General features: G+C 42.6%; 1 protein-coding gene across 2 annotated transcripts in view; it reads right to left on the minus strand.

Moving 5' to 3' along the window:
* Positions 1 to 838: 838 nt before the first annotated feature.
* Positions 839 to 27,906, minus strand: part of BMP1 (bone morphogenetic protein 1) — a 59,669-nt gene continuing 32,601 nt past the window's right edge. For both annotated transcript variants that reach the window (XM_044663486.1, XM_044663487.1), the window contains 8 exons: positions 13,625 to 13,727; positions 12,325 to 12,441; positions 11,215 to 11,360; positions 10,500 to 10,695; positions 7,691 to 7,816; positions 7,108 to 7,268; positions 5,574 to 5,754; positions 839 to 1,668 (listed from right to left, as the gene is read on the minus strand). In XM_044663486.1, the coding sequence (XP_044519421.1) occupies positions 1,583 to 1,668; positions 5,574 to 5,754; positions 7,108 to 7,268; positions 7,691 to 7,816; positions 10,500 to 10,695; positions 11,215 to 11,360; positions 12,325 to 12,441; positions 13,625 to 13,727 (1,116 nt within the window). In that variant the 3' untranslated portion in view covers positions 839 to 1,582. The remainder of the gene's footprint in view (positions 1,669 to 5,573; positions 5,755 to 7,107; positions 7,269 to 7,690; positions 7,817 to 10,499; positions 10,696 to 11,214; positions 11,361 to 12,324; positions 12,442 to 13,624; positions 13,728 to 27,906) is intronic.

The raw sequence follows: 27,906 nt of genomic DNA on the forward strand, positions 1-27,906 counted from the left end.
GCCTACCAAGTACAAGGCATTGTACTAAACTTAACAAATATGATCTCATTTGATCTCATGGTTTCACATTCGGGCTTGCAAAGCTCCCCCTCCCAGGACACGTAGGCACCTTCTCTGTATTGTCTCTAATCTTAGTTGCCTGGAGCCTGGGGAAGTGAAATAACCTGCTCAGTGTCACCCAGCTAGTATGTGTCAGAGGTAGGACTCGAACTCAAGTTTTCCTAGTGCTGATGCCAGCTCTTTCCATCCTCTACATCAAGCTGAAACCTAAGAATTTTCCACTGGGGATCCTCTGATGTAATGGCATGGGGCATCTCATGGGGGAGTAAGACTTCCATAGATCCTATGATCATGCTAATGGCAATGAAACCCCACTTTCTTCTCAGTCTTTTACCAAGAAGGAAGGAAATAAGCATTTATTAAGCACCTACTATTTATTAAGTGCCAGGCACTGTGCACTTTACAAATATTATCTCATTTTGAACCTCACAAAAATCCCAGGAGATGATGTAGGTGTTGTTATGATCCCTATTTTACAGATGAGAAAACTGAGGCCAGCACAGAGGTTAAGTGACTTCCCAGGATTACAAAGGTAGTAAGCATCTGAAGCTGGATTTGAATTCAGGTGTTCCAGACTGCAGGACCAGCGCTCAGTGCAGTATGGTTCCCCCAAGCTGCCTGGACCAGCACAAATCCCAGCCTCTTCTCTCTTGCCTATCCCCTCAGGTACCAGGATAGCGGTGTCGGCTGCTTCTGCCCGGAGCCTTGGCGTCTCCTGTTCTGGACCCTCCTTACCTTCCTTACAGTCATGCTTGTTGTCATGGAGGACGAAACCACTTCGGCACTGGCACTCGTAGCTGCCGAAGGTGTTAACGCAGTCCTGCTGGCATCCACCATTGTCTTTGGAACACTCATCCTTGTCTGTGTGGGAGAGAGAGCAAACACAACACAAAGCCCTCTCTGTGGGCTGGGGGCAGGCATGGCAGGGCCAGGGCAGGGAGGAGGTGAAGGGCTATACTCCTGTGGGTGGGAGGAGAGTCCAGGCTTTCCTCTCCCTGAGGGCAAGGGCAAGCTGAGGTTATGGGATCCAGAGGTCAGAGCATTAAGTAGCAACCAGATGTGGGAGGCCTAGTTGTGCAGCCCAGGAATCATCCATGATGTGGGGAGAGAAGGTAGGTACGAGGCAGAAAGTGGGACGGGGGAGTAGGGAAATGCAAATGACCGACGTGGGGATCCCCTACCATTACCTGCTTACTGGACAGACGGACAAGTGGAAAAACAGACACATGGACAAGCAGACTGCAAGAGAAAGGAGCAGGACACAGGGGTCCCTCTTTTACTTCACAACAGGAAATGTCACAGACACCATCAAAATGGGAGGGGGTAGGGTGGGGAAGCACCCAGGGGGAGGGGGGAAGAGGAGAGCACCAGTTCTGTCCGGCCATGGCAGGGGGGCAAGGAGATGTAGGCCAGAATGGAGGGAACAAAGGAGTTGAGGTGTGGGTGGGGGGGCTCATAGCCCCCCCTTTCTTCCAAGGTGGAGTTCCTGAGTAACAAACAGGCTGGAAAGGCCACACTGGCCTCACTGTGGGGTCCGGTTTCTTTTCTGCATTCGGTTTTTGAACGGCTGGGGGCGTCCCCGAGGTGGCTGCAGTGATGGCCTTTTTTCTGAAATGAGAGAGAGAAGGACAAAAGGGACCAAGGGGAAAGGGAGGGAGAGGTAGGGGTCAGGAAAGGAGAGCAGGTGAAAACCACATCCAGGATCTCAGAAGCATGTTAAACAGGGGCTGGGGAGGGAAGGGGTGGGGTAGGGAGTGTCAGGGACATGCAGGACAGCCATATCCAAGTACAGCCAGGTCACAAGAGAGAAGCAAGGAGTGCAGCAACCATGGCATAGAAAGGGAGATCCTGGCAAGGAAGGCAGGGAAATGTTTTCCAGCCCTGAGGAGAAGCTGTCAGGAGGACCTGCTGCACCAGACAACCAGGGAGTCTTGGGCAGGAGCAAAATGAGAAAAATTGATTTGGGGAACAAGGGAAGGAAGAAATGAAGGGAGGGATGTAGGGAAGGAAGGAAAGAAGGAAGGAAGGAAAAAAGGAAGGAAGGAGGAAAGAAGAGGGAAGGAGGAAAGAAGAGGGAAGGAGGGAGGAAGGAAGAAGGGAAAGAAGGAAGGAATGAAGGAGGAGAGGAAGGAAAGAAGGGAGGAAGGAGAGGTAGAAGGAGGGAAGAGAAGGAAGGAAGAAGGGAAAGATGGAAGGAAGGAAGAAAGGATGGAAGGAAGCAAGGAAGGGAGGAATAGAGGGAAGGAAGGAGAGACAGTTTCTCTGAGATAACCTAATTTGTTCTTTTAGTCTACCTGCTGGGTCTATAGAGCATCCTAGTCATACTGCTATACGTTCACCAAGATGTTCAGATACTCACAGACATGCCCACAGCACTGAATCACTGACATTCATGTAGATATACAAATGGATACAGATTCACATTCAAATAGAAGCATAGATAGAAACATATACACATCCAGACAAACACATGTATACACTCTCCTCTCTCTCTCTCATCCACTTGCAATCTCTTGGCTGGGAAGGGTCAGTAGGCTCTCAGGCCATGAATTTAGAGACCCTGGGGTGCCAGTCCTTGCTTAAAGTTCTTAAAGTTGGAGGGGGGCCTCATGGCTGGAGCAGACAGAAAGGGAAGTTACATGGAACTAACTCTGTTCTCCAATAGTCACTGGAGTTCAGGAACAAGAGAGTTCAAAGGGATGCCCAGCGAAGTGAGTAAGATAGAGACCCTCCACCACCAGTACTACTGAGGGGAAGCTTTTATCAGATCATTCAGCTCTGACTGTGGGCTCAGCCTCTATCTCCTTGGAACTCTTGCTGAAGCTAACGGGAGGACTCCTGGGCAGAGTGCCTGAGGCTCTATAGAAGGGACTTCAGAAAATATACATGGTATCAATAGTGGGGAAATCCCTGAAGAAAATTCACAGAAGCCTCTGGGCTCGTTTCCTAGATACTAGGACAAGCCAGGCCCAAAGAAGAAGAAGGAAGATATATTTTTAGGGGACTCTAGATTCTTCTTATTCTCTATTCTCAAACTGATTTGGAGGGCAGCTGGGAAAGCTAGGTTCCATGGGCTGATGAGAATTATGATGTATTTGGACTCTGGCTTTTGGGGTGTGGGGATGAGAGGGAGCCTCCCCTTTGAGCCAGGGGAAGGGAAACAGTGAGAGTGTCAAGGGCAAAGAGAGGATTGACATGTGCCTGAATGAGGAGACTCCACTCACCCTGCAGTGCCTGCAAGCCCCTTGGCATCTTGCTGAGATTGAAATGAAATTCTTCCAGGGTCTTCTGCTTCTCAGCCTAGAGTCTCCTTGTGAGTGTCCGAATGGTTCAAAGATCCCCAGTCGTGGGGTTCCAAAGCCAGCCACCCCATGCCCTCAGCACCAGTGGAAGACCCCTCCAGCCAAAGCTCTTCAGTAGGTCTCTTGCAACCAAAGGCAGGGTGGGGCATCACTGAGCCAAAGGAAGCCATCCTTGGGCTGCCAACCCTGGCATCCAGGCCAAATGGATTTGGGTTTTAAGAACACCCTTTCCCCCATTTCATAAGACCACAGTAATAGAAATACAGAGAGAGACAAGAGTAAGCAGGTAATGGTTATTCCCTAGGGTCATATCATGCCCTGACTGGGCTCAATGTCACTTCTGGCTACTCCCATTAGTTTTCAGGCACCAGCACAGTTATATATGATTTGGATAAGGAAACAGTCTGGTACATGTTGCATCAAGGGGCATCTTGGCAAGCAACAGGAAAGGTGGGGGTGGGTGGGACGAGGGTGGGACATGGAGTGCTTTAAGCAGAGCAGTACAGTTGGCAATGCCAAGCAGGACAGGGCAGACGAAGCAGGTGTGTGGTAGCCAGGTGGGGCAGGCAAGGGAAAAGGACCTTCAAGAGCTGGGCGAAGTCAACTGGTGGTATTGGGAGAATGTAGCGCACTGGGGCTTAGGGGGAAAAAGGTAGGGAGGCACAGGATTGGGGCGGGGATGGACAAAGGGAATATGGCTCGTGTAGGGTGGGGATGGGGAAGCAGATAATATCCCTCTGGACACCTGCCCTCACCTCTCCCCTCTACCATAAGGCACTGCATAGGGAAGTTGCTGGCTTGGCCTTCTGAGCCCTCTTATCTAGGAGGGGAGTGGGAGGTGGAAGAGAATGGATATATAGGAAGGGATGAAAATTGCTTGTGGGGCTCAAGTCAAGTCCAACTTCCTCTAAGATCACTGGCTTGAAGCTACATGGTTCTTCCTATCCTAGAGCACCTTTAGGACATCTTTTACAATTTAACTTTGGGTAATATATGGTATTTTCAACTGTTTTCTGTTTCATATGTGTCTGTCTTTTCTCTTTGTAAATCTTGTAAATCTGAGACCAGAAGCCCGTCTTACATGCTTATCCCATCTCCAAAAGGCATCTAGCTTGAGATGGAGCACGTAGTAGGGACTCATTAAATTTTTTTTATTCTAAATTGTTACTTTCTTAGCAACAACTCTAAGACAGAAAGACAAGCGCTAGCAAATGGGTTTAAGCGATTTGCCCAGGGTCCCACAGCTAAGAAGTGTCTGAAGTCAGATTTGAATCCAGGTCCTTCTAACTCCAGGCCTGGTGCTCTATCCACTGAGCACCCTGGCTGCCCCAACAAATACTTATTCATAGATTCCCTGAAATGCTAGGCAGGAGGGGAAGATGGAGGGGCATTGTTCTGGAATTCCTAGCAGCCATATCTCAGCAACAAGGGGACAATCCTAGAATAGATTGGCCTGGAACTGAAGGATATAAAAGGAACAAGGACAGTGCTTTGAATATTATAAGCATTTTAGTAAATACTTACTTACTATTGTGATGTGTCTTCATTTGGCACTCCCTCATTTGTGGGCAGATTGGGGACAGGGAAGGTTTTATGTTAGGGTGGAGATGCCTAATCATCTCCTTCCCCCCCCTCTTCAGGGCCTGTGATTTCATCAATGTGGGGAACTCTCTGGCAGAGAAACTCTCCACCAATGCAAATCCCCAACTCATCCATCACTTCGAGCCCTGAAGGGTTGTTAGGGACATTAAGAGGTTATGGATTACCAAGCCCACATGTGACAGAGGTAACACCTGAACCCAGGTTTTGTGCCTCTAAGATCATCAGTCTCCTGGCTACTCTACTACACTGCCTTTCTCTTCTTTCTTAAATCCCTGTAATGAACCAGCTTAGCTCGCATAGAGTTTGGCAAGTGGCCTAGCCACCAGCCAAAGGTGGAGGGAGACCTATTGCCTGAAGCCTCAAAAGAGCATCAGCTCCAAAAGGCATACAGCGGGGAGAAGGCTGACTCTGCCCCTGGAGGGGTGGAGGGCAGGAAATCCCCACATGCCAGGCTCTCAACCACGAGAGCTCAAAGACAGATTGTCATCTCCTCCTAAAGGTGGGGGCCCAGGAGAGTCAAGGGAGTAAGAGGGGAAGAACAGATTTGCCCTCTAGGCATGATGGGAGAAGTGTGACGTTGGATCCTGGGGCAGGGGATGCCAGTGTTACCTGAGAAGAAGTGAGCCTTGAAGCCCTTCTTGGAGACAGTGTTGTCCGACTTAAACTCCACTCGCATATTGTTGTACTGGGAGGTTATCACCTCGGGTTTTTCGGCACCGCAGAACTTGCCGTGAAGTTTGGAATCCGCTGTCAGTCCGCTTCTCACTTCCACAAAGTCATACTTGCACACCTGCCCCAAAGGGTTTGGCTTAAGTTCCCCTTTCCAAGAAAACCCCCCTTCCTGAATGCATCTAGCTCTCAGCCAGCTACTTATGCTCTGAGCCAGCAAGGCAGGGGTCCTTAAACTGAAGTCCACATCCCCCCTTCCCAGGGGACCAGGGATTGATTTCAGGGTGTTCATGAATTGATGGGGAAAATAATTGCTTCTTTATTTTCACTAAATTCTAATTGAAATTTAGCATTTCCTTCAAATATTTAAAAACATGATTCTGAGAAAAGGGTCCATAGGTTTCATCTGACTGCCACGGAGGTCTATGACCCAAGAAGAGTGAAAAAGCCTCTGCCCTGGAGAGCTAAAAGGGATCTAGGCCCCCAACCAAGGACTAAACATACTGGTTTTTTTTTTTAAAACTCTTACCTTCTGTCTTAGAATCAATACTAAGTATTAGTTCCAAGACCGAAGATTGGTAAGGGCTAGGTCATGGGGACTAAGGAACTTGACGGTGCCACCTACATTTTGATTTTATGTCTCTGAAAGCCTCTAGCACATAGCAGGCCCACAAAATATTTGATTGGTTTATAAAACATGAGCTCTATTCTTAAGAAGTTTACAGTTTGGGGTTGCTGAAGGAACAGGGGGTTGGGACAGTGGCCTGGGCCATGATAGGCTCTTTCTAGTATTAGAAGGGCTGTCATGTGGATGATAATCTGTTCTGTTTGGCCCCAGAGGGGGAAACTGGGAGCAAGATGGGGAATTCAGAAAGGCAGTGACTTCAGTTTGATACTTTGTAAGGTAGTGAGTTCCCCATGAAAGGAGGTCATCATGCAGAGACTAGATAACCACTTTATAAGATCAGAGATCTGAAGCTGAAAGGGGCATCAAAGGACATGTTAGCCCAATGCCTTCATTTTATAAACTGAAATTCAGGGAGATTAAATGACTTGTAACAAAAATATCAGAGATGAGCTTTGAACTCAAATCCTTTGACCTTTGAGCATTAGGTTTGAAATCCAGCGACGCTATTTGGAAAGAACAGAATCAGCATTCAAGAAACATCTTTTAAATAAGATAGCATGGCCAGCTAGATGGGTCAATGGATAGAGCATCAGACCTGGAAATAGAAGGTCCTGGGTTCAAATATGACCCCAGATACTTCCTAGCTGTGTCACCCTGGGCAAGTCCCTTAAACTCCAGTTGCCCAATCCTCTCTTGTCTTAGAACCAATACTTAATATTAATTCTAGGAAGGAAAGTAAGAGTTTAAAAAATAAATAAGATTTTAAAAAGAAGGATATGGGCATAGAAGAATGGGGCATGATTTCTTTGTCCTGCCCTGCCCCCGAGCGCTGGAGATAGTACTTACATCATTTCCCTCTGTTTCGAAGAAGTCAAATTGTAAGGAGATTCGGTACTGGGTAGGTGCCACAAGTTGCCAGATACAGTTCTTATTGGGGGGGTACTCCTTGGGCCACCCTGGGCTGGTGATGGAGCCATTGAGTTTGGTAAGAAAACCACCACAGGCAGCTATGGGGTGGAGGGTATGGGGAAGATTGGATTAGAGAAGTTATCATATACCAAAGGTCTCTGACCTGGGAGTGAGGAAAGAGCATGGCAGAGCGAAGCCCCAGCTTGGGCATGACTGGGATGCTGGCTGCCATCCCCCCCAACCCCCCGGGGGAATGCAAAGGGAAATGCTTGGTGGCTCCACAAGCCCAGGCAGCCAGGACTGGATGGGGATGGGGTTGAGAGTTGGGGTGTCAAAGCAAAAGCCTACAGAAATCTTTAGGAGCACTAACATAGAGTCATAGACCAAAGCTCCCAGCTCTTCAGGGAAGGCACTGGTCCAAGGGCTATCGGGAATGATTACTGACAAGAAGTTAATTTCTGGGCATCAGAGGGAATAGAGATGGGGGTGTGTGTGACTGTGGCGATGGCACGCCACCTACCTTCACAGCGACGCTTGTCTGGAGCCAGCTCATAGCCTGGGTCACAGCTGCATTTATAACTGCCTAGAGTGTTGAGACATCGCTGCTCACAGCCTCCTCGGTTGGGCCGGGAGCACTCGTCCACCTCTGGTGAAGGAGAGAAAAGAGAATCATGAGTTAAACCTTGTGACTGAGGTCCCCATCGCTTTGAGGTTGTAGAGAAGCCTAGCTTTCAAAAGCCTCTTCTTTTTAAAAAACCTTAACCTTCTGTTTTAGAATCAATACTGTGTGTTGGTTCTAAGGCAGAAGAGCGGTAAGAGCTAGGCAATGATGATTAGGTGACTTGCCCAGGGTCACAAATTTGCACCCAGGGCTTCCCATGTCTACCCACTGAGCCTCCCAAAAGGCCCCTTCCCCAAACTCTTCTGAACCCTTTCAAATGCTGTCTTTATTCCTTTCTGCAGATCAAGCTCTTTCTTCACTTATCTGCCCTACTTTTCTGTGCTTGGGAGGGAGACAGCTCCCCCTGGTTTTGTCACATCCTAGACATGCCCAAGAATCACATCTAATCCAAGTGGGGGATGGAGCAAAGTGAGGAGCTCCTGACAGCCCCCGACTCCCTGACAGCTCCCCAGGGAGAAGACAAAGGGATCCCTTAGGAGGAAGTGTCACGTGTCACGGACCCCTTCTCAGAAGGAGGCTTTTAAATGCATGAAATCAAGCCCATGCCATTACAAAGAGAACCAACGGTGAGTGAAAATCAAGATGGAATTTTCTTCCATCCACATTCATAGATCTCAAGTTAAGAACTCCTGCTACTTAGGGGCACAGAGATGAGGGCAGCGGCTGTGAGAGAGTGAGACAGAAAACCTGCGGACGTGGATGTGTGTCCATGTACATTGCGTGTGCCCGTGTGTATATATGACAGGTGTGTCTAATTTAGCGGCACTGACCATTCAGGAAGCTTTCCCTAACTACTCTCACCACAATGACCTCTCCTTTCTCTGCACTCCTAGTCCAGGAGTGTTCCCGTGTCATCAGTTTAACGTTTGCAAAGGGCTTTCCACCAAGCCTGTTACTTGATCCTTACAACCCTGGCAGGCAGGCACTCCAGGTATGGGCACTGCAGTCAATGGGTATACCCGTCAGTTGGCGCTGAGTGTATCCTGCACTGAAAGGGAACATGGTATACTGGAAAGGCTGCTGGACTTGGAGTCAAGGGACACCTGGGCTGAAATCGGACCTCTGACGGTTACTTGGTATGTGACCCTGGGCAAATCACTAAACCTCTCTGAATGTGTCTCCTTAAACTTCCTGATGGGGATGATAATCCCTGCAGTAGCAACCTCATGGGCAGCTAGGGGGCACAATAGATAAGAGTCAGGAGGGTTTGAGTTTAAATTCAGCCTTAGATACTTCCTTACTTAACTTGGACAAGTCACTTAACCCTATCTGCCTCAGTTTTCTCATCTGTAAAATGAGCTGGAAAAGGAAATGGTAAACCGCTTCAGCATCTCTGCCAAGAAAATCCCAAATGGAGTCATGAAGAGTCAGATAAGACTAATTACCAAAAAAACCCAAAAAACAAAAATAAAAACCAACCTCATTGAACTGTCAGGAAGAATAAATGTTTGTATGTAAAGCCCTTTGTAAACATTAAAGACCTATTTACAGAATATCCTAAAAGTCTTAGTGAAGTTTTAAGCTTTAATAGCCACTCCCTTCATCTGGTTTTTAAAACTTAAGTAATCATGACATGAGCAAAATGGAAATATATATCACGAAAGTATAGATATAGCCTATATCAGATCATTTATCGTCTCAGGAAGGAGGGAAAAAACTTGAATTCTATCTAAAATGTCAAAAAATAATTGTCAAAGATTGTTTCTACATATAACTAAAAAAAATTTAAAAAATATCCTTGGGGTAGCTGGGTGGCTCAATAGATTGAGAGCTAGGCCTAGAGATGGGAGGTCCTGGGTTCAAATATGACTTCAATTATAAGATAAATTAATAAGATGTTTAAGATTAGTCGGGAGGCTTAGCAAGCAGGGCTGGAGAATTCTAAATGGAATGGGGAAGCAGCAAGTGTTGCTGCTCTCTCTGGCTTCAGACCCTTCCTAACTGTGTGACCCTGGGCAAGTCACTTAACCCCCATTGCCTAGCCCTTACCACTTTTCTGCCATGGAACCAATACTTAGTATTAATTCTAAGATGGAAGGTAAGATTTTTTTTACTTAAAAAAAAATCTTAAGTAAGCTATTAATGCTTTTTGCACTAAGATTTTTGGAACACCTTGTATAAATGTCAACTGTTTTTATGTCTTACTTAGACCATTTAAGTTTTGTATTATTGGTTCCCTTTTCATGGTGCATTCATCTTGTCTCTCCAACTGGAGAATGAATTCCTGAGAGTATGAATTGTGTTTTATGTTTCTCAAGTGCCAATTTGATTCAGTAAAGATGTATTTGGAGAGGCAGCTAGGTGACTCAGTGGATAGAGCCCCAGAACTGGAGATGGGAGGTCCTAAGTTCAAATCTGGCCTCAGACACTTTCCAGCTGTGTGACCCTGGACAAGTCACTTAACTCCAATTATCTAGCCCTTACCACTCTTCTGCCTTAGAATTGATACTTAATAGATCCATGTATATTGCAGGGACTGATGGACAGTGGGGAAGGAATAATTATACAATAACTCACAATTCTATATCAGTTTAAGGTTTGCAAAGTGTTTTCCACCAAGCCTGTCATTTGATCCTTACTACCCTGGCAGGCAGGTACTCCAGATATGGGCACCACAGGGTCTGGGTAGAAGGAAGGAGGGAGGCACCTTTGAAAAAGTTGACAGCAAAGCCAGCTTTGTTGATGGATCCATCGGAGACAAACTTGAGCCAGAGACGGCTAGATGTGCTCTTGATGTCATCTGGTTTCTCATACCCGCAGTATCGTCCAATCAGAGTGCTGGTCTCACTGTTTCCATCCCGTACCTCCAGGTAGTCATAGGCACAGCTGTCATGACGTTCAATCTGGAGGGGAGATCAGGGGTAGAAACTGGGTTGGGAGGAGGAGTTTCCAGATGCCATAGGAACCTGTACCCAGCCAGACTCTTGGAGAGGTAGAAGAGATGGACTTGAAACTATGAAGTAAGGGGCAGGACTAGTTGGCTCAGTGGATAGAGAGTCATGCCTGGAGATGGGAGGTCTTGGATTCAAATCTAACCTCACTTACTTCCTAGCTGTGTGACCCTGGGCAAGTCACTTAACCCCAATTATTTAGCCCTTACGGCTCTTCTGCCTTGGAATCTACCTAGGATTATTGTTATTACCCAGTAATAATACCTAGTATTAATTCTAAAACAGAACAGAAGGGTTTTAAAAAAAAAGAATTATGAAGAGGGCTCCAGGGGTGGGGTGATCAAAAGAACCAGGAGGAAAGTAGGTGGGCATTGATTGTCTTAAAAGAGAGAGAAAAGGGCTATATAGGTTTAGAAGGCCATCATTTCCCACAACTAGGTTGGTCCCTTGTTCTGAGACTCAGCACCATACCTCAAAGGACTGGAAAGTAAGCCCCACGTGGAAGCCCTCAGACACCTGGATCCGCCAAATACAGACTTTGCTGGGTCGGTAGTCATCTGGGTAATTGGGTGACTGAATATGGCCATTGTCCTTCTTTACATCACCCCCACAGATAGCTGCAAATGGTATGGGTGGAGGAAGTCAGAATAATAGTGGAGAGGACCTCACTCTACCTGGTGGGGTGTTTGACCTTCCTTGCCTTCCTGGATTCTCAAAATTCATGATAATTCCCTATTCTATTGGACTTGCCCCTTTCTGGTTTCCTCAATTCCCCAGATCCTGCCATTTCTAGAGGTCTGAGATTCCCCTGGATTCTCTTCTCCATAATCTTTTATTTCCTCTGTATCTTTTAACTTCCTATCCACTTCAGCTTCTCTGATACTTCTGTCCAATTCCATTCCTCATTTGTTTTCTTATAGGTTCTGCATTTGTCTCTCTTTTCCCCAAGGCAAAGTGGTTCCCTATTATTCCCTGTTAATAAGGAGTCTCCTTATTGCCTCCCGGATCAAATATAAAATCCTCTTTTGTCGGGGGTTGAAGGGGAAAGTAAGAGCATAAATCTTGTAACCATGTTAACTTTTCTAAAATATAAATATTAATAAATGTTTAAAATTTTAAAAAAATCCTCTTTTGTCTTTTAAAGTGCTTTATAACCATACTTCTTCCTGGCTTTCTAGGCTTCTCACACTTTTCTTCCCTCCATGTATTCTAGGATCCAACAACACCGACCTTCTTTTTGGCTCCTCTCACATGAACTCAGTGTCAAAATTCTGTGCCTTTGCATCGACTTTCTCTCCTGTCTTAGAATGCTCTCCTCCCTTACCTCTCTCTGCTTCCTGATTTCCTGGACTTCTCGCCTCAGTTCAAGCTCTACTTTTTGCAGGCCTTTTCCAGTTCTCCCAGTCCTCTACCCCAGCTAGTACCTTCTCTCTGAGACTACCTCTGATTTATACTGTTTATAGCTTGTATGTACAATTGTTTTGCACGTTGACTGGCAGAGGCCAATTTCAGCGGGCAGGGACAAGGCTTTCTCTTTACATCCAGGCCTCATCCATCCCACAGCACAATCCCTGCGAATACCTTCATAAACAGCAAAGAAGCCTTTTCCAACCCAATTGCTGCTGCTTCGGAACTCCACCCAGAGGCGGCTGTCAGTGGAGACGATGGGTTCAGGGAGTTTGCTCCCACAGAATCTTCCTACAGGCAGTGAAAGGGTAGGGAGAGGTATGAGAATAGCAAAAATAAATCCACCTAGAAACTAGGTATCAGGAAAGCAGGCGGTACATAGGAGGAGACAACGAGGGATTCTTTAATATGACTGTAAATGCATGTTTGCGGTATCAGAAAATCCCACTGTCCTCGGCCTGGATATACTTATTTAAGATGTCTTGTCCCATGTGTCATAAGGAAAGCTTAAAGTTTCCTGTAGGTTACAACACTGAGAAGCCATAATTTTCAAGCCTTGGGGCACCCAGATATTCCAGCTTCCATCTCTTCTTTAGCTCTGACCCTATCTCTACTTGATGCTCTTTCTTCCCAGGCTCCTTTCTGTTGTTGGGCCATTACATGACACAATCATTCCAAATTTCTTTCCCTTCTAGAAACTGCCAAGCTGGAAACCAGACCTTGGACCTGGGATGGTCTCATCAAGGTACATAGATACAGCAAGAATCAACCTGCCAGCCTTTCTCTTTCTCATCTTATCACTTCTCCAAAGCACTGACTGCACTGGCAGGCAGGTCGGATAGACATGATTACCCCTGCTTTATAGATGAGGAAACTGATGGCCACAAAGGTTAAGTGATTTCCTTAAGGTTGTATCAGAACCAGGATTAGAATCAAAAGCTCCTGTGGCTGAGTCCAGGGTTCATTCTATTTTAGTATATTAATCAGTTTGATGAGTATTCTTAGAACTGTGTTCCACCATGGGGTTTAGGAAAACTATAAGGAAAGAAACGAGTAGTTCTCAGAAAGAAGGATAAAAAATAATAATAACTAGCATTTATATAGCACTTTAATATTTTCAAAGTGCTTTACCAGACCAGATAGTGGTCAGAGCACTGGGCTTGGAATTAGGAAGAGTCATCTTCACGAGTTCAAATCTGGCCTCAGATACTTCTTAGCTTTGTGACCCTGGGCAAGTCATTTGACTCTCTTTGCCCCAGTTCCTCATCTGTAAAATGAGCTGGAGAAGGAAATGGTAAACCACTCTAGTATCTTAGCTGAGAAAACCCCAAATGGGGCCAAGAAGAGAGCTGGCCACAACTGAACAAGAACACCTTCTTGCTTCTGGAATCCATGATTCTTACTTATGGGCAGCTAGGTGACACTTTATATATGTTATCTCATTTGACCATGGGGCAGGGGAGGACACGGTTACCTCGGAGGGGAGCTTTTCTCCAAAACCCGTCTCTAACCTCTACGTAGTCATACCAGCACAGCCGGCTGCGGTATAAATCCAGGGAAGTAAAATTCAGAAGAATCTGTCAGGGAGAAAGAGGAAGGTAAAAGGTCATGTCTCTTCTCAGTCTGTCCCTTTTACTTTCCCCTAACCAGCTTTCTTAGCATAACATATCCCACCCTCCAGTTGGGTAGATGGCAGACTTGAGAAAGGACCTAAGGATCTCTGCACTCAAGCTCTCAACATGCCAACTAGATATTATATTCTGGGGCAGCGGTGCCAAATTCAAATAGAAAGCCATGCAGAAGGGTTCCGATAGGCCACATATTGACTTAGAAAACCACAAATTAATATTATATATTATGTATTTTGTGTGAAGTATTTTCCAAGTACACTTCAATCTGTTTGAACATCACTCAGCAGACCATAGGCTTCATAACTGACATCTCTGTTCTATAGCACCAGGGAGGTGCCCACTCACTAAAGGCTTCTTTTCAATGTCCAGCTGATACAGTCACTAATACGTTAGTGTGAATTAGCTGACGAGAGAGTGTTCTTTGGTGACAGGAGGGGTTCAGAACAGCATGAGAATAGTAGGCACTCGAAAGGGGAAAAGTCCTAGGAAGAGAGAAGACTAGGATGGAAGGATGCTGACACCGTCATCCCACAATTACTTTCCACAAACTTCATTTATTAAGTGCCTACTCTGTGAAGGGAACTACATTGGACACTGCAGAGGACACAGTCTTGTCCTCAAGGAGCTCATAGTCTGGAGGGAGGGGGAGTATATAAGAAAGATACACATGAAAATATAACTAATAAGTCAAGGAAGCCAGTGATAAGATTCTGCTATTCTATAGGTGGGTCATAGAAGAATCCATCTTCCTAATTACTAGTATAGTTAGCAATTAATGAATGCTTGTTGGCTGATGGATTGGACTGACTGACTGAATCCATGTCAGGTTAGCAGATGGGATAGAAGAGCGGCACCTCTGGGAGTAGTGGAGACAATTTCCTTAGCAGTTTCTAGGTAAGTGTTGGGGTGGGGGTTAAGTAGGAGCTAGGTTAATTTGCCTTGAGATTCTGGAAGTATGAACAGTAAAGAACTCAACCGAGTGATGCATAGGGCCTTGGTTATGTGTATCTTCTTTCCTGAGATGGTAGGTAGTCCAATTATGAAGGCTTCCCATGTAAAGCTAATCCTTTGCTAGAGGTAAGGGGAAAGGGTTTCGGCAATGACTCTCTACTCAGGTTCCTAGATAGGAAGAAAGAAAGAATTCTGGAAGGTTAGTTGGTGACCAGGAAGCAAAGCAAAGGATTGGAGAATCTGAGGTAGTGAGTGGGTGGTGAATGTAAGAATGTAAGACAGAAGGCAAAAAGGAGGCAGGCAATAAATAGATCTACCCCCATCAAAACCTCTGTCAGCAGAGGATGAATCTGGACTTTCTGAAGAAGCATCCACTGAGTGGAACACAAAGACCCCAGAAAATGAGAAGACTCTGTCTCCTCTCTGAGAAGAAAGTGATGTGCCATGGAGGCCAGGGGCTCCCTGTTTAGAAGCACATGGGGAGAACTGATGTGGTTGGCTTGTCTAGGTATCTAAGATGAAACTCACAGGCTGGTAAATATCTTTAAAACTATTTAAACACTTCTTTTCTCTTCTCTTCTCTTCTTTTCTTTTCTCTTCTCTTCTTTCTTCTTTTCTTTTCTTCATTCCTTTCTTTTCCTTTCCTATCTTTTCCTTTCCTTTCTTTTCCTATCTTTTCCTTTCCTTTCTTTTCCTTTCCTTTCTTTTCCTTTCCTTTCCTTTCCTTTCCTTTCCTTTCCTTTCCTTTCCTTTCCTTTCCTTTCCTTTCCTTTTTAAAAACTCTTACCTTCTGTTTTAGAATCAGTACCAAGTATTGGTTCCAAGGCAGAAGAGTGGTGAGGGCTAGGCAATGGGGGTGAAATGACTTGCCCGGCATCAAGCAACCAGGAAGTATCTGAAGTCTGATTTGAACTCAGGATTCTCTTTCTCCAGGCCTGGCTCTCTATTCACTAACTGTTCCTTAAATATACTTTAAACCTAGGAATCGACCCATTCTCACTGCCTTATGTGAGGACAAATGAATTGTTCAGGAAAAAAAACCAAAACAAACCTAGAAGATTTCACTCATAGCCCTGGAGCCAAGGGATTTGGCTTTTTTGGATGAATTAAGAATAGAAACAAGACAGGGATAACAGGAAATGGATGATGCCTATCTCAAAAGGACCAGAACTCATTGACCTAATCAATGGGGCTTTCAACCAAACACCGAGGGAAAGGGGTGGGGGAAAGGCCTGGATAAAATGATAATGACAAATGGTCTGGAGAATAGCACGGGTGATAGAGAAGCCTTTAACCGAAGACATGCTCAGTAATTCTCTGCAGGAGATGGAGTGGGGAACTATAAGGAAGACAGCTGCCTTTAGAATAATACTTAACAGATTTAACCATTTCTGTCATAGTCAATGAACAGCATATGGGCAATAACCAAAGTGGATTTGAAATTTTAATATAAACAGGTTGATACAATTTCATAGTTATCCCTGAGATGACATAATGGCATTCTGGGCTGGTATATGGCGATGGTGGGATTACCATATTTGTCTGGACAGAAGAAGTAGGTCGTAAATAGACCAAAAAAGGCAAGAAAATCCATGAGGCTCAGAGGGGAAACATGATAGAAAGCATATAGGGAAGGATCGCAGAAGGGGAAAAGAAGTTATGTTGTTCACAGAACAACACGCTACCAGACCATCAGCCTGTTACAGTTTACAAGACTGATACAAAGAAAAAAATATGGTAGCAATAAGAGATTTCAAATACAATGACAAGTTAAAGTGCAATTCTGCCAAAGACACACTATCTGATACATTCTTGCTTTACTGATAATTTCACCACTTAGAATGTAGAGAGAGCAATTACAACAGCTGCTGCTCGAGACAATTTTAACCAGCAAGGAAAGCTAGTTGGTGATGTGCCAAAGACTTTGTAATCTGAGAGTTAAGAATATTCAAGGCAGCCAGCTAGGTAGCTTGGGGGACTGAGAGCCAGGCCCAGAGACAAGAGGTTCTGGGTTCAAATGTGGCCTCAGTTCCTAGCTGTGTGGCCCTGGGCAGGTCACTTAACCCCAGTTGCCTAGCCCTTACCACTCTGGTCCTAATCTTACTCTGTCCAAAAAAATGAAGGTAAACCATAAGCCTAATGGAGAAGTAAGAGAAGGAAGGAGATAATCAAACCGCTGTATGTTTCTAAAGCCCTTTATAACTTTCAGAGGGACTTTCTGACAGGGAGGGAGCTTCTTTCCATCAAGATCATTCTCAGTGGGCAGCTAGGTGGCTTAGTGGATAAAGAGCCAGAGCTGGAGTTGGGAGGGCCTGGTTTCAAATCTGGCCTCAGACACTTCCTAGCTGGGTGACCCTGGCCAAGTCATTTAACCCCCATTGCCTAGCTCTTTTGCCTTGGAACCAATATTTAGTATTGATTCTAAGATAGAAAGTAAAGGTTAGAAAAAAAGGAGTATTCAAGGAAAGAAATACTGGAAACAGAAAGACATGCATCCTAGATTTTTAGGAAAATGGGTTTTTTGGGGGAAAAGCTCAGAGGAAAGACCCAAAGGCCAAAGACTCTAAAAGGAAAGATGTCTCAAGAGGCATGATTATATGTTGTGAATATTCCCAGTGAAAAACCAACAAGTCGGGTAGCTGAAGGAAGCAGCATCACTGCAAGGTAATCTCTTGGATGAGTTTACAAATGTTTAATGCACATATATAAATGAAGAAGGCACATGCAACTGAGGATGAATGTGCAATAGTGACTTACGTGGGCATGGTAACTGTATTTATTAAAGCCCTTTCCTCACAGCTACTTTCCGAAGAACGTTAACATCACTACCTTGAACTGTGATAATCATGTCAGGAATGCTAAAGTCCAGAATGAACTTTATTTTAAAGCATCTAGTTGGCTCAGTGGATTGAGGGCCAGGCTTGGAGATGGGAAGTCCTCAGTTCAAATCTAGCCTCAGATACTTCCAGGCTGTATGACCTTGGGCAAGTCACTTAACCCCAACTGACTGGCCCTTTTCCTTGGAACTGATACATTGATTCTCATACAAAAGGTAAAGGTTTAAGGGGGGAAAGTTGGTAAAGAAAACAAACAAATAAAAAAGACTTTAAAAAAAAAGAAAAGGGGCAGCTAGGTAGCTCAGTGGATGGAGAGCCATGTCTAAAGATGAGAGGTCCTAGGTTCAAATCTGGCCTCAGACACTTCCTAGCTGTGTGTCCCTGGACAAGTCATTTAACCTCCATTGCCTGGCACTTACCACTCTTCTGCCTAAGAACCAATACATAGTACTGATTCTAAGATGGAAAGTAAGGATTAAGAAAATAATAATAAAAAAAGGAACAGATCTGGGCCTGAGAAAACAGTGGAAAGTTAACAGATGATAAAGGAAAGGGGACCTGTGCCACTCATATTTTCTGTCCATTTTCTTTACCAAAGAGAATGTTTTCTCCAACCAGACTCAAAGGGATAAAGCAAATATGATTAAAAGGCAAGTGAAACCCAAGATAAGGTGAAGATGATAAGAGCACATCTCATCACTTTAAATGAACTCAAGGTGTCAGGCCTAAAGGCATACCATCCCAGGATACTGAAAAGACTTGCAGATGTGTGAACACAGAACCACTGCTAGAGCTCTCTGGGAAATTATGGCGAATGGGAGAGAGGCCAGAAAATCAGATGGGTGAATGCTGTTCCAATTTTCAAAATGTGGGAAAATGTAGATCCTTCCAACAAAAGGCCAGTGATTTTGACACTGATCTCTAGCAAAATTCTAGGGTGATTACCAAACAGATGGTTTGTATGCACTTAGAAAAGGAAGCAATGATCATTAGTAGCCAGCATGAGTTCAACGAGAATAAGTCATGTCGAATTAATATCATTTCTGTTTCGATTCAGTTTCTAGTCTTGTTCACCAGGGAGGATGCCATATATATATAATATCTGGTTTTTATTTATATACATATATAATATCTGGTTTATATATAATATCTGTTTTTATTTATATACATATGTAATATCTGGTTTATATATATACATATATGAAGTATATCTGGTTTATATATATATGTGTGTGTATGTGTGTGTGTGGTTTTTATCTAGGCCATTGAAAAAATCTCTTATGGGCAGTGGAAGATAGTGGGAAGTTCACTGGGTTTGGAGTCAGAAGACTAAGGTCCAAGTTTCTGATTTTGCCAATTAATTACCCTAGCAAAGAGGGCAGCTAGGTGGCCCAGTGGATAGAGCATTGGGCCTGGAAGACCTGAGTTCAAATCTGACTTCATATACTTCCCAGCTATGTGACTTTGGGAAATCACTTAACTCTGTCTCAGTTTCCTAATCTGTAAAAATATGGGCTGGAGAAGGAAATGGCAAACCACTCTAATATCTTTGCCAAGAAAACCCCAGATGGAGTCTCAAAAACTCAGACAGGACTGAAAGGACTAAACCACAATCCTGGCCATGTCACTTAATCTTTTTGAGCCTCAGTTTCCTTGGAGATGGAGATACTCTCTGTGATACCTCTGTCCCAGGGTTGTTTTAAGTCCCAGAAGAGCAGGATCTACATCTTCCCGATATTTGTATCTCTTCCAGAACCAAGAAGTCTGACTTGCACATAGCAGGCCCTTCATTTTGATGCAGATCTATAATATTAAGCTACTGCTTAATAAATATAAAATTCTAAAAGGCAACGACTATTTTTCTGTCTTTGTATTCTCAAGTCTACCACTGCTGTATATGCTAAACACCTAGTGGGTATATAAACACATTTGCTAAATTGTACTGAAATATCTGCTATGTACACAGCATCATGCTAGGTACCAGAGATACTAAAATGAAAAGCAAAAAAAAAAAAAAGCCTTTTGTTCTTAAGGGGTCTTGAGTTAGGTGGCAACATGAATAAAGAGTAGGAAAGGGAATCAAGAAGACTTGGGTTCAGATCCTGCCTCCGACACTAGCTATTCAACTCTGTGCAAGCCACTTAACCTCTGTTTATCTCAGTTTCTTATCTGTAAAGTGGGAAAAACTAAGAGCACCCACTTCCTAGGATTATTATGAGGACCAAATTTACAATTATGAGATAATTGTAAAACTCTTTGCAAACTTAAAGCACTACATAAAATGCTAGCTGCTACTACTGGAATTCACTTAATAAATGTTTGTTAAATGAAAGGAAGCATAATGTAAGTGTAAGCTATTTTTATTATATTTTGTGGGCAAGGTGGGTTGGATTATAGTACAGATAGGCAAGTTGTCTAAACAACCAGAAAATAATGATCTAGTTTGAGGAGTTCCTCAGCTTTGTAACATGAGTTCTCTATCTGAGGATCTGTCCTTTTCCAATATTTTGACCAAGGTTTAGGGTTAAGGCATATTTAGTTCAAATCAACAATCATTTACAGAGCCATTCAGCAATCATTTACAGAACCAAAACAAGGAATCCTGGCACCTATGAAAATTCACTTGAGCAGAATGGAAGTGATCATTTTCCTAGGGAGTCTGGCCTGTGCTCCAAAAAGGGCTAGAAAAGAAGTCAGAAAGTTATCTGGAGAGATAATCTGATCTTAAGTACAATCTCTCTCTCTCTTCTCACTCTCTAGGGCCCACGATTTCCCCTCCTCGATGTTTTTTTCTTTCAACCCTCCTCAAACTAGATCATTACTTTCTGGTTGTTTAGACAACTTAGAACTATTTGAGATAATAGAGTGAAATGAGTAGAACCAATAGAACATTATATAGAGATACAGACTTAATATCTGAAGAATAATTTATGAATATGTACCTCCAGAGAATAAACTGAGGAGTGGAAACACAAAGAATATATTTTGCTGGACGATGCCTTCCATGATGTGGGGAAGAGAGGAGCTGAATAAAAATAAGTAAATAAACTTTAAAAAAAGAGAGTTAGACAAATTTAAAGGGGTAATAGGGTTTTGAGGGGGAGAGATTGTGAATTCCATTTTGTACAGGTTGAATTTGAGATACTTATAAAATGTTCAAAGAGAAACATAGAAAGCAGTTGGTGACATGGGACTAGATTTCTGAGAAGAGATCAGAGCTGAACCCATAGATTAAGAAATTATCTGCATAGTGATGGTAAATGAACTCATGGGAACTGATGAGAACACTAAGAGGGAGTGTAGAGAGAAAAGAGAACAGGGCCCCAAATGGAGGCTTGGGGGATACCCATGGTTAGGGAGTGGGATGATAAACCCCCAAAGGAAGCTAAGAAGAGAAATCACAGAGGTAGGAGAACCAGGAGAGGGCAGTGTCAGGGAAGCGAAGCTGAGGGAGAAGAGAATATGTAAGAGAAGGGGTGCTAAGTAGTGTCAAAAGCTATAAAGAATTCAAAAAGAATGAGAACTCAGAAAGAAACAATAGATTTCATAATTAAGGTGTGGTTGGTAACTTTGGAGAGAACAGTTTCATTAGAGGGATATGGCCAGAAATCATTTTGCAAGGGTTTTAGAAGGGAGTGGGAGATGAGGAAGTGATGACAACAAAGACAGCTTCTAGTTAATAACAGATGCAGAAAGAGACATAGGATGATAACTTGAGGAGGTGGGGAAGACCTGGGAACATTTTTTTAGCCCATAGGGAAGGAATTGGTAGATAAAGAGAGAGTGAAGATAACAAAGGGAGATGATCAAGGGGCAGGATCAAGGGCAAAAGAGATAGAAGGGTATGTAAGGGCACGAGCGGAAGGGTTGGCCATAGAAGGAAAAGGGCCATTTTCTCCTCAGATACCTGAGCAAAGAGAAAAGGACAGATGACAATATAAAGGGGCTTTGAGATACAAAATAGGAATAAATTGGAAGTTCTTGGTGTATGACCTTTATTTTCTCAATAAAGTTGGGGTCAAGATTATCTGGTAAAAGAGAAGGGAGAAGTAGTGATGTAGGAGGCTTGAGGAGAAAGGAAGTTTGGGATAATCATGGTGGGGAGCACACCATAAAACCAATGAGGAATGAATAAAATAATTGCTTGTAACTGGCATTAGATAACATAAATTTATAATGTACCTGGTTGTGTGACTTCCAGTCGCATTCAACAGCACATGGGAAGGAAGAGGAAAGATAAGTGGTGAGGCAATTCAGGGTTGAGGTTTGTCAAAATATAGATGGCAACAGAACAGTGGGCCCAAGGATTTAAGAGTAGAGAATTTAATAGAAGAGCTCCTCCACTATAATTTCAAGAATCTGGAGGGAAGGAAGTAAGGTCAGAGGAGCACTTAGAGCCTTCTAGGGTAAAGACTAGTAGAGTAACTAGTGGATGCAAAGAGAATGAAGAATAGATTTAGGAAAGGTAGAGGAAGAGAGAGATATGGAAAGGATAGGAGGTTGTGATCCAAGAGAAATTCAAAGTTCTGGATCACAGTGGTAAAACAGTTATGGGTGATGGTGAGATCAATGGTTTGGTCATTCAAGTGGGTAGTGGAGGTGAAATGAAGGTGAAGGCCATGACAGTTAAGAGGATTAATCAGTGAAGATGGAAGGAGGTGTTAAAGTCTATTAATTTCGTATAGTGAAGATCTCAAGTATGAAAAAGTTGAAGTGGATGGAAAAGGGGAGAGTACACAGAGAGAAGAGAGCACTGGATAGAACCTTGAGTGACATCTCTGTTAAAGAAGTGAGAAATGGGAATGATTTCTGATCTCACCTCTTTCTCAGGTAAGGAAAAGAAGTTCGTATAGGTAGGATAACACTATCATGGAAGCCAAAGGAAGAAAAAAGGATCAAGGACTGGATATTGAATAGTGTCTAAAAAACAAGCACACTGGTGAAGGAGTATGACAATTATAAAAAAACCACTGGAATTGGCAATAAAGGGATCATTGGTGACCTTGGAAAAAAGCTATTTGAGTCAAGTGGTTTTGATGTGGGCTGAAATGTCCCACTGAACCCTGACAAATAGCTGTAAACAATCAAAAGAACATGGAAAGAATAACTAGTTAATTAGTATGGGGCTACCTTTCAGCTAGATTTACAATTATGAGGAAAGTTCTTACATCACATGACCTAAGCCCTTGGTTAAGGGGGTTTGGATTCCCAGTCACACAGGACTAGGTTTAAACAAAGCTTAGTTTACACAATCACTGCCTTCCTTAGAGTCTGTGAAGAATCAGGCAAAAGTAACTTGGTTGACATTCCATTTACATTGCGGTTTGTTCCCCACACAGTGGGGAAACAAGGTGAATCATAGGTAAAGCCACACAGACCAAGGTGAACTATGGGCAAAGTGACATCGGTTCCCTGGGAACATCAGGGCAACAACCACCCAAACAAACGACCCCTTCCTTAGTAACTAATCGAGATATAAAGCGTTCCTGAAAACCTCTCAGAACCTTTCCACTGCCATGCCTTTTCATGACTATAGCCTTTCCATCTCCATGGTCACTCCATCACCAAGGCCATTCCACTGCTTTCCTCCCTCTCTCAATAAAGCTTGTTCCCTTGCCATGGAGATTGCCTGAGTTATTAATTCTTTGGACAAGATCCCACTCTCACCCCCTCCCTCATAATGTCTGGCACCCAGTGCCAGGGAGGGATGGAATTAAGCACACAAGTGAAATGGTTACCCCAGGCAAGATCTAATCCTTTAAGACATGAGAAAACGGAGAGGGGAGACGGACTTGGACATAGGGAAGATTATAATTTAATTCAAATTCTGTTTCTATCAATTACAGCATGAATGCCTACTCCTCTGTGCCTCAGTTTCCTAAACTATAAAATGAGAGGATTATACTACATCAGAGGTCTTAAACACGCAATTGTGGAATGAGGGCAGGACTAGGTTAAAATGTAATTGGGAAACATTTAACAAAATAAATAAAATAAATAAAATTACAATAGAACATAATGTTAAGATGTGATTTTCTAAGCCAGTATGTGGCCTACAAGGGTTTCTTATGTAGAGTTTAGTGGACTCATTTCTATTTGAGTTTGATCTGACTGGACTGCATGACCCACATAAGACCCCTTCCAGTCCAAATCTATTGTCCAGATGGCCTCGTTCTTCTCTGTAAAGTAGGAGGTTAGGTGATCTATTGAGAATATGGGGGGTGGGGTGGGCATAGGTGGCATGCTCATCAAATCTGTTGATTACATAAAATGAAATGGATGGTCAACAGGTTGGATGAAGAATTTGGATTGAAAGTAATCTTGACAGATTGTAATGAACCAAGAACATGACAGAACTGCCAAAAGAGATAAACCAATCTTGGGACAATGGAATAAAAAATATTGAGTTCAGATAATGAAAGGTCACTCTGGGCTGATCAGGCCACACCTGAGGTGTCTGTGTTTGACAAGGGGCCATATGTCAGGTACCCACCAAATGGAGAATGACTGAACAAATTGTAACATAGGAATCTAACAGAACATTGTTTTCCTGTAAGAAAGTACAAATCTAAAGAATTTAGAGAAATTTGGAAGACTTTTATAAAGGGATAGAGGGGGGAAAATGTAAAAGCAGAAGAGAAAGTTATATCATATCCACAGTAACATAAAGGAAGAACAGAATAGTATTAAAAGGCATCAGAACTGTGATCAGTACTATAGTTAATATTGACTTCAGAGGATAAAAAATGTAATACTTTCTCCTCTTGATAAAGAGGTGATCGATACAAGGTATCTGATGAGGCTTACATTGTCATACATATCCCATTTCAATATAAGAAAAAGTTCTACTGTGTATGTATATGTGTGTTCATTCATGAGTGTATATGACAATGATTTTTAAAAAGATGTTTGGTAAAAACTTTTTTTTTAAACCCTTGTACTTCAGTGTATTGTCTCATAGGTGGAAGATTGGTAAGGGTGGGCAATGGGGGTCAAGTGACTTGCCCAGGGTCACACAGCTGGGAAGTGGCTGAGGCCAGGTTTGAACCTAGGACCTCCTGTCTCTAGGCCTGACTCTCACTCCACTGAGCTACCCAGCTGCCCCTTGGTAAAAACTTTTTATTAAATAGAGGATGTCAAGAAAGAAATGACTAGAAAGTCAACTGGCTTGCAAATCATGTCACATGGAATTGGGGCCTTTTATCCTGGAAAAAACAGTGAATAGAAGAGCAGCCTTAGAATTAGGAAGACTAATCTTCTTGAGTTCCTTTAACTAGTGGTGTCATCTTGGGTAAGTCAAGTTGTCCTGTTTGCCTCAGTTTCTCATGTATAAAATGAGCCAGAAAAGAAAATGGCATAGCACTCTTGTATCTTTGTCAAAAAAAAAAAAATAAACGTGGGCAGTTGGACATGACTGAAAATGACTGAACATCTTGGAGAAGAGAAGTTTGAGAAGAAATATAGGATCATAAGATTGCTAGCACATGAGAGCTGACTAGATATTTTCAAAGATGTTGTAGGAAAAAGAACAAGAAGTTGCTCTAGACTGCTCCAGGGAACAGCAGGTGGATTAGTAGATTGGGTGGAAGTAATAGGGAGGTATAGATCCCTTTGACTGGCAAGAAGAATGAGCAATTAAGGCCATTCAATAATAAAGTAGGCTGCCACAAAGTAGTAATGAACTTCTAATGGGTATTTAAGAAGAGGCTTGAAGACACTGTCAGGAATGTTGTGGCTAAAAATCTTATATGGAAAGGGAGGCTAGATGAAATGATCTCTGAGTTCTCATTCCAACTTCAAGATTCTATAGTACCATTTAACCAAATGTGAGAACACCATGGGCTATATATAGAATGGTCAGGGGCAATTTTAAAGAAGAGGTACGATTCTAACGAGACTTTGAAGGGTGGAGACAAGATGCATAGGTTTGGCCAAGGCTGGCCTTAGCCCCAATCACTCACTCCTAGTTTCAAAGAAATAGCTAATGAAGGCAAGGGGGCTGATGAAGAAACAGATCCACGAGAAGAATGAAGGAGAAACTGAAAACCAAAATGCCTGTCTAGAGAAGAACTGATATGGAAAATGAAAAGAAGGAAATTGGGGGGTTAGGGCGGGCAGCTGGGTGGCTCAGTGGATTGAGAGCCAGACCTAGAGACAGGGGGTCTTAGGTTCAAATCTGACCTCAGACACTTCCCAGCTGTGTGACCCTGGGCAAATCACTTGACCCCCATTGCCTACCCTTACCACTCTTCTGCCTTGGAGCCAATACACAATATTGACTCTAAGACAGAAGGTAAGGGTTTAAAAAAAAAAGAAGGAAATTGGAGGGGAGAAAGGTAAGGTCAGGATAAAATCCCTACAAATATATCAAGTGCCTATTCCACACAAGGGGAAAAACAGATGAGGGGGAAACATGCAAATGTTGTTTTATCATCTAACTGCTAATAATGGAGCCAGTACAGTGGCCATTAGAAGGCTCATTTTGAGTGTGTATATTTTTAATCTGAATAATGTGCCCCAGGTGCTTTATGGGAGTTAACTGATGACTAGCTGGAGTGCTTTGGCAGGCCCTGAAGAGCTGGAGTACAATCCTTTTTCTAAGCAAGATTAGAAAGATAAGTGAGTGGAGAGGGGGAATAGGTCACTCTGAGTGAAGATTTACGAGTCTCTTCTATTCCTACCTCAATCAAGAACAAGACAAAAACATACTCTGCAGGGGAGGAGAACATGTTATTTAAGGAAAATGTCATAAGCAGAGCTATGGATAGTATTTTGCACATCTAGAGCAAATAGCAGAAAATTGCCCTCACAGTAACTTTTAAGACAAATTTAGCTAGGGGTAGGGGTGGTTTAGGGACATTCAGACCCCAAAATATCATTGCTTAATTGAAAACTCTTTACTTGGAGAATAATAATTGCAACAAAGTAGGTGCTACCATCTAGTTACTTCCCATTTTAAAGTAACTAGTCTTATACTGTAGGGGTTAAGCTCAGTTGTTTCTCTGATTATGGAGTGTTACTATTGTCATCAACTTCTAAACATTGGCAATGAAAAAAAGCCCTGATCACCCCAGTCTTATGGATATGATTAAATTTTTTCTATAATATTTTTTTTAATTAAGATTAAAAGTCTGACAAAAATTTTTTTCCCTTCTGTTTTATGGCTTATAGGATGAAATATTTGGTTTTAATACTAATGACCCTCTGGGCCCTAGGTGTGTCAGACTTGTTTCTTAAGTGGGTGAAAAAGTGATTTCTCATTGATAATAAATTGCATAGTAATGAGTGTGTCAACTGAATTCTTGATCTACTATTTTGATTGCATGGGTGACAAACTAGCAGAAAAGGAAAGTACTAGTTTGTTCTAATGGAAACTACTGGTTCAGACCTAGACAAATCTAACAAAAGGTAGATAAGAAAGAAGTTTAAGACTTGAATAGGATTTTAGAGAAGTAAGATCTCTGGTGATTACTGAATGGGAATAGAGAGGAATATGCATATTTATCATTGTGCTTGTTACCTTTCTAAAAATTGACCATATTCTAGGACAGGAGCTCTTAGACTATTTTGTTTTATGGACCTCTCTGGTAATCTGATTAAGTTTATGGATCCATTCTTAGAATAATTTAAATTTACAAAATAAAATATATAGAATGACAAAGGAAACCAATTATATTGAGATACATTATCAAAAAATATTTTTCCAGTTTACAGACTCCATGTTAAGAATTTCTGTTTTAGGGCATAAAAACTGCCTAAACAAATGCAAATATTAAACACATCCTTTAACATACATAATGAAATAAATATTATAATCAATAAAATGTCTTTGAAGAAAGGATATATGCTTAGATGGAGGCTAAATTAATATTAAAGATTGGTGGGTCAAAGAATAACTTAGAGAAACAATAGAAAATTTCTTCAAAGAAAATTACAACAATGATATAACATACCAACACTTTTGGGATATAACCATAGTAATTCTTAGGGGAAAATGTATATTCATTAAACTTATATTAACAAAAGAGAGAAAGAATAGATCAACGGATTGAGTGTACAACGAAAAGAAATAAAAAAACCAAAAAAACTCAACTAAGCACAAAACATAAAAATTCTGAAAATGAAAGAGATAAACAGAATTTAAAACAAGTAATCAAAGAAATGATAAATAATAGTAGTCCTATTAAAACACAAATAATAGGGATAAATCACCACCTAATCTGATAAAAATCTAGGAAGAGCAAATTGTTAATATCAAAAACAAAAAAAGGAGAAATAATCACAAGTGAAAAGTAACTAAAGGAAAACATTAGAAATGATTTTACCCAATTATGTGC

This window comes from Gracilinanus agilis, chromosome 2, assembly GCF_016433145.1.
Source record: "Gracilinanus agilis isolate LMUSP501 chromosome 2, AgileGrace, whole genome shotgun sequence".
Classification (NCBI taxonomy): Eukaryota; Metazoa; Chordata; class Mammalia; order Didelphimorphia; family Didelphidae; genus Gracilinanus; species Gracilinanus agilis.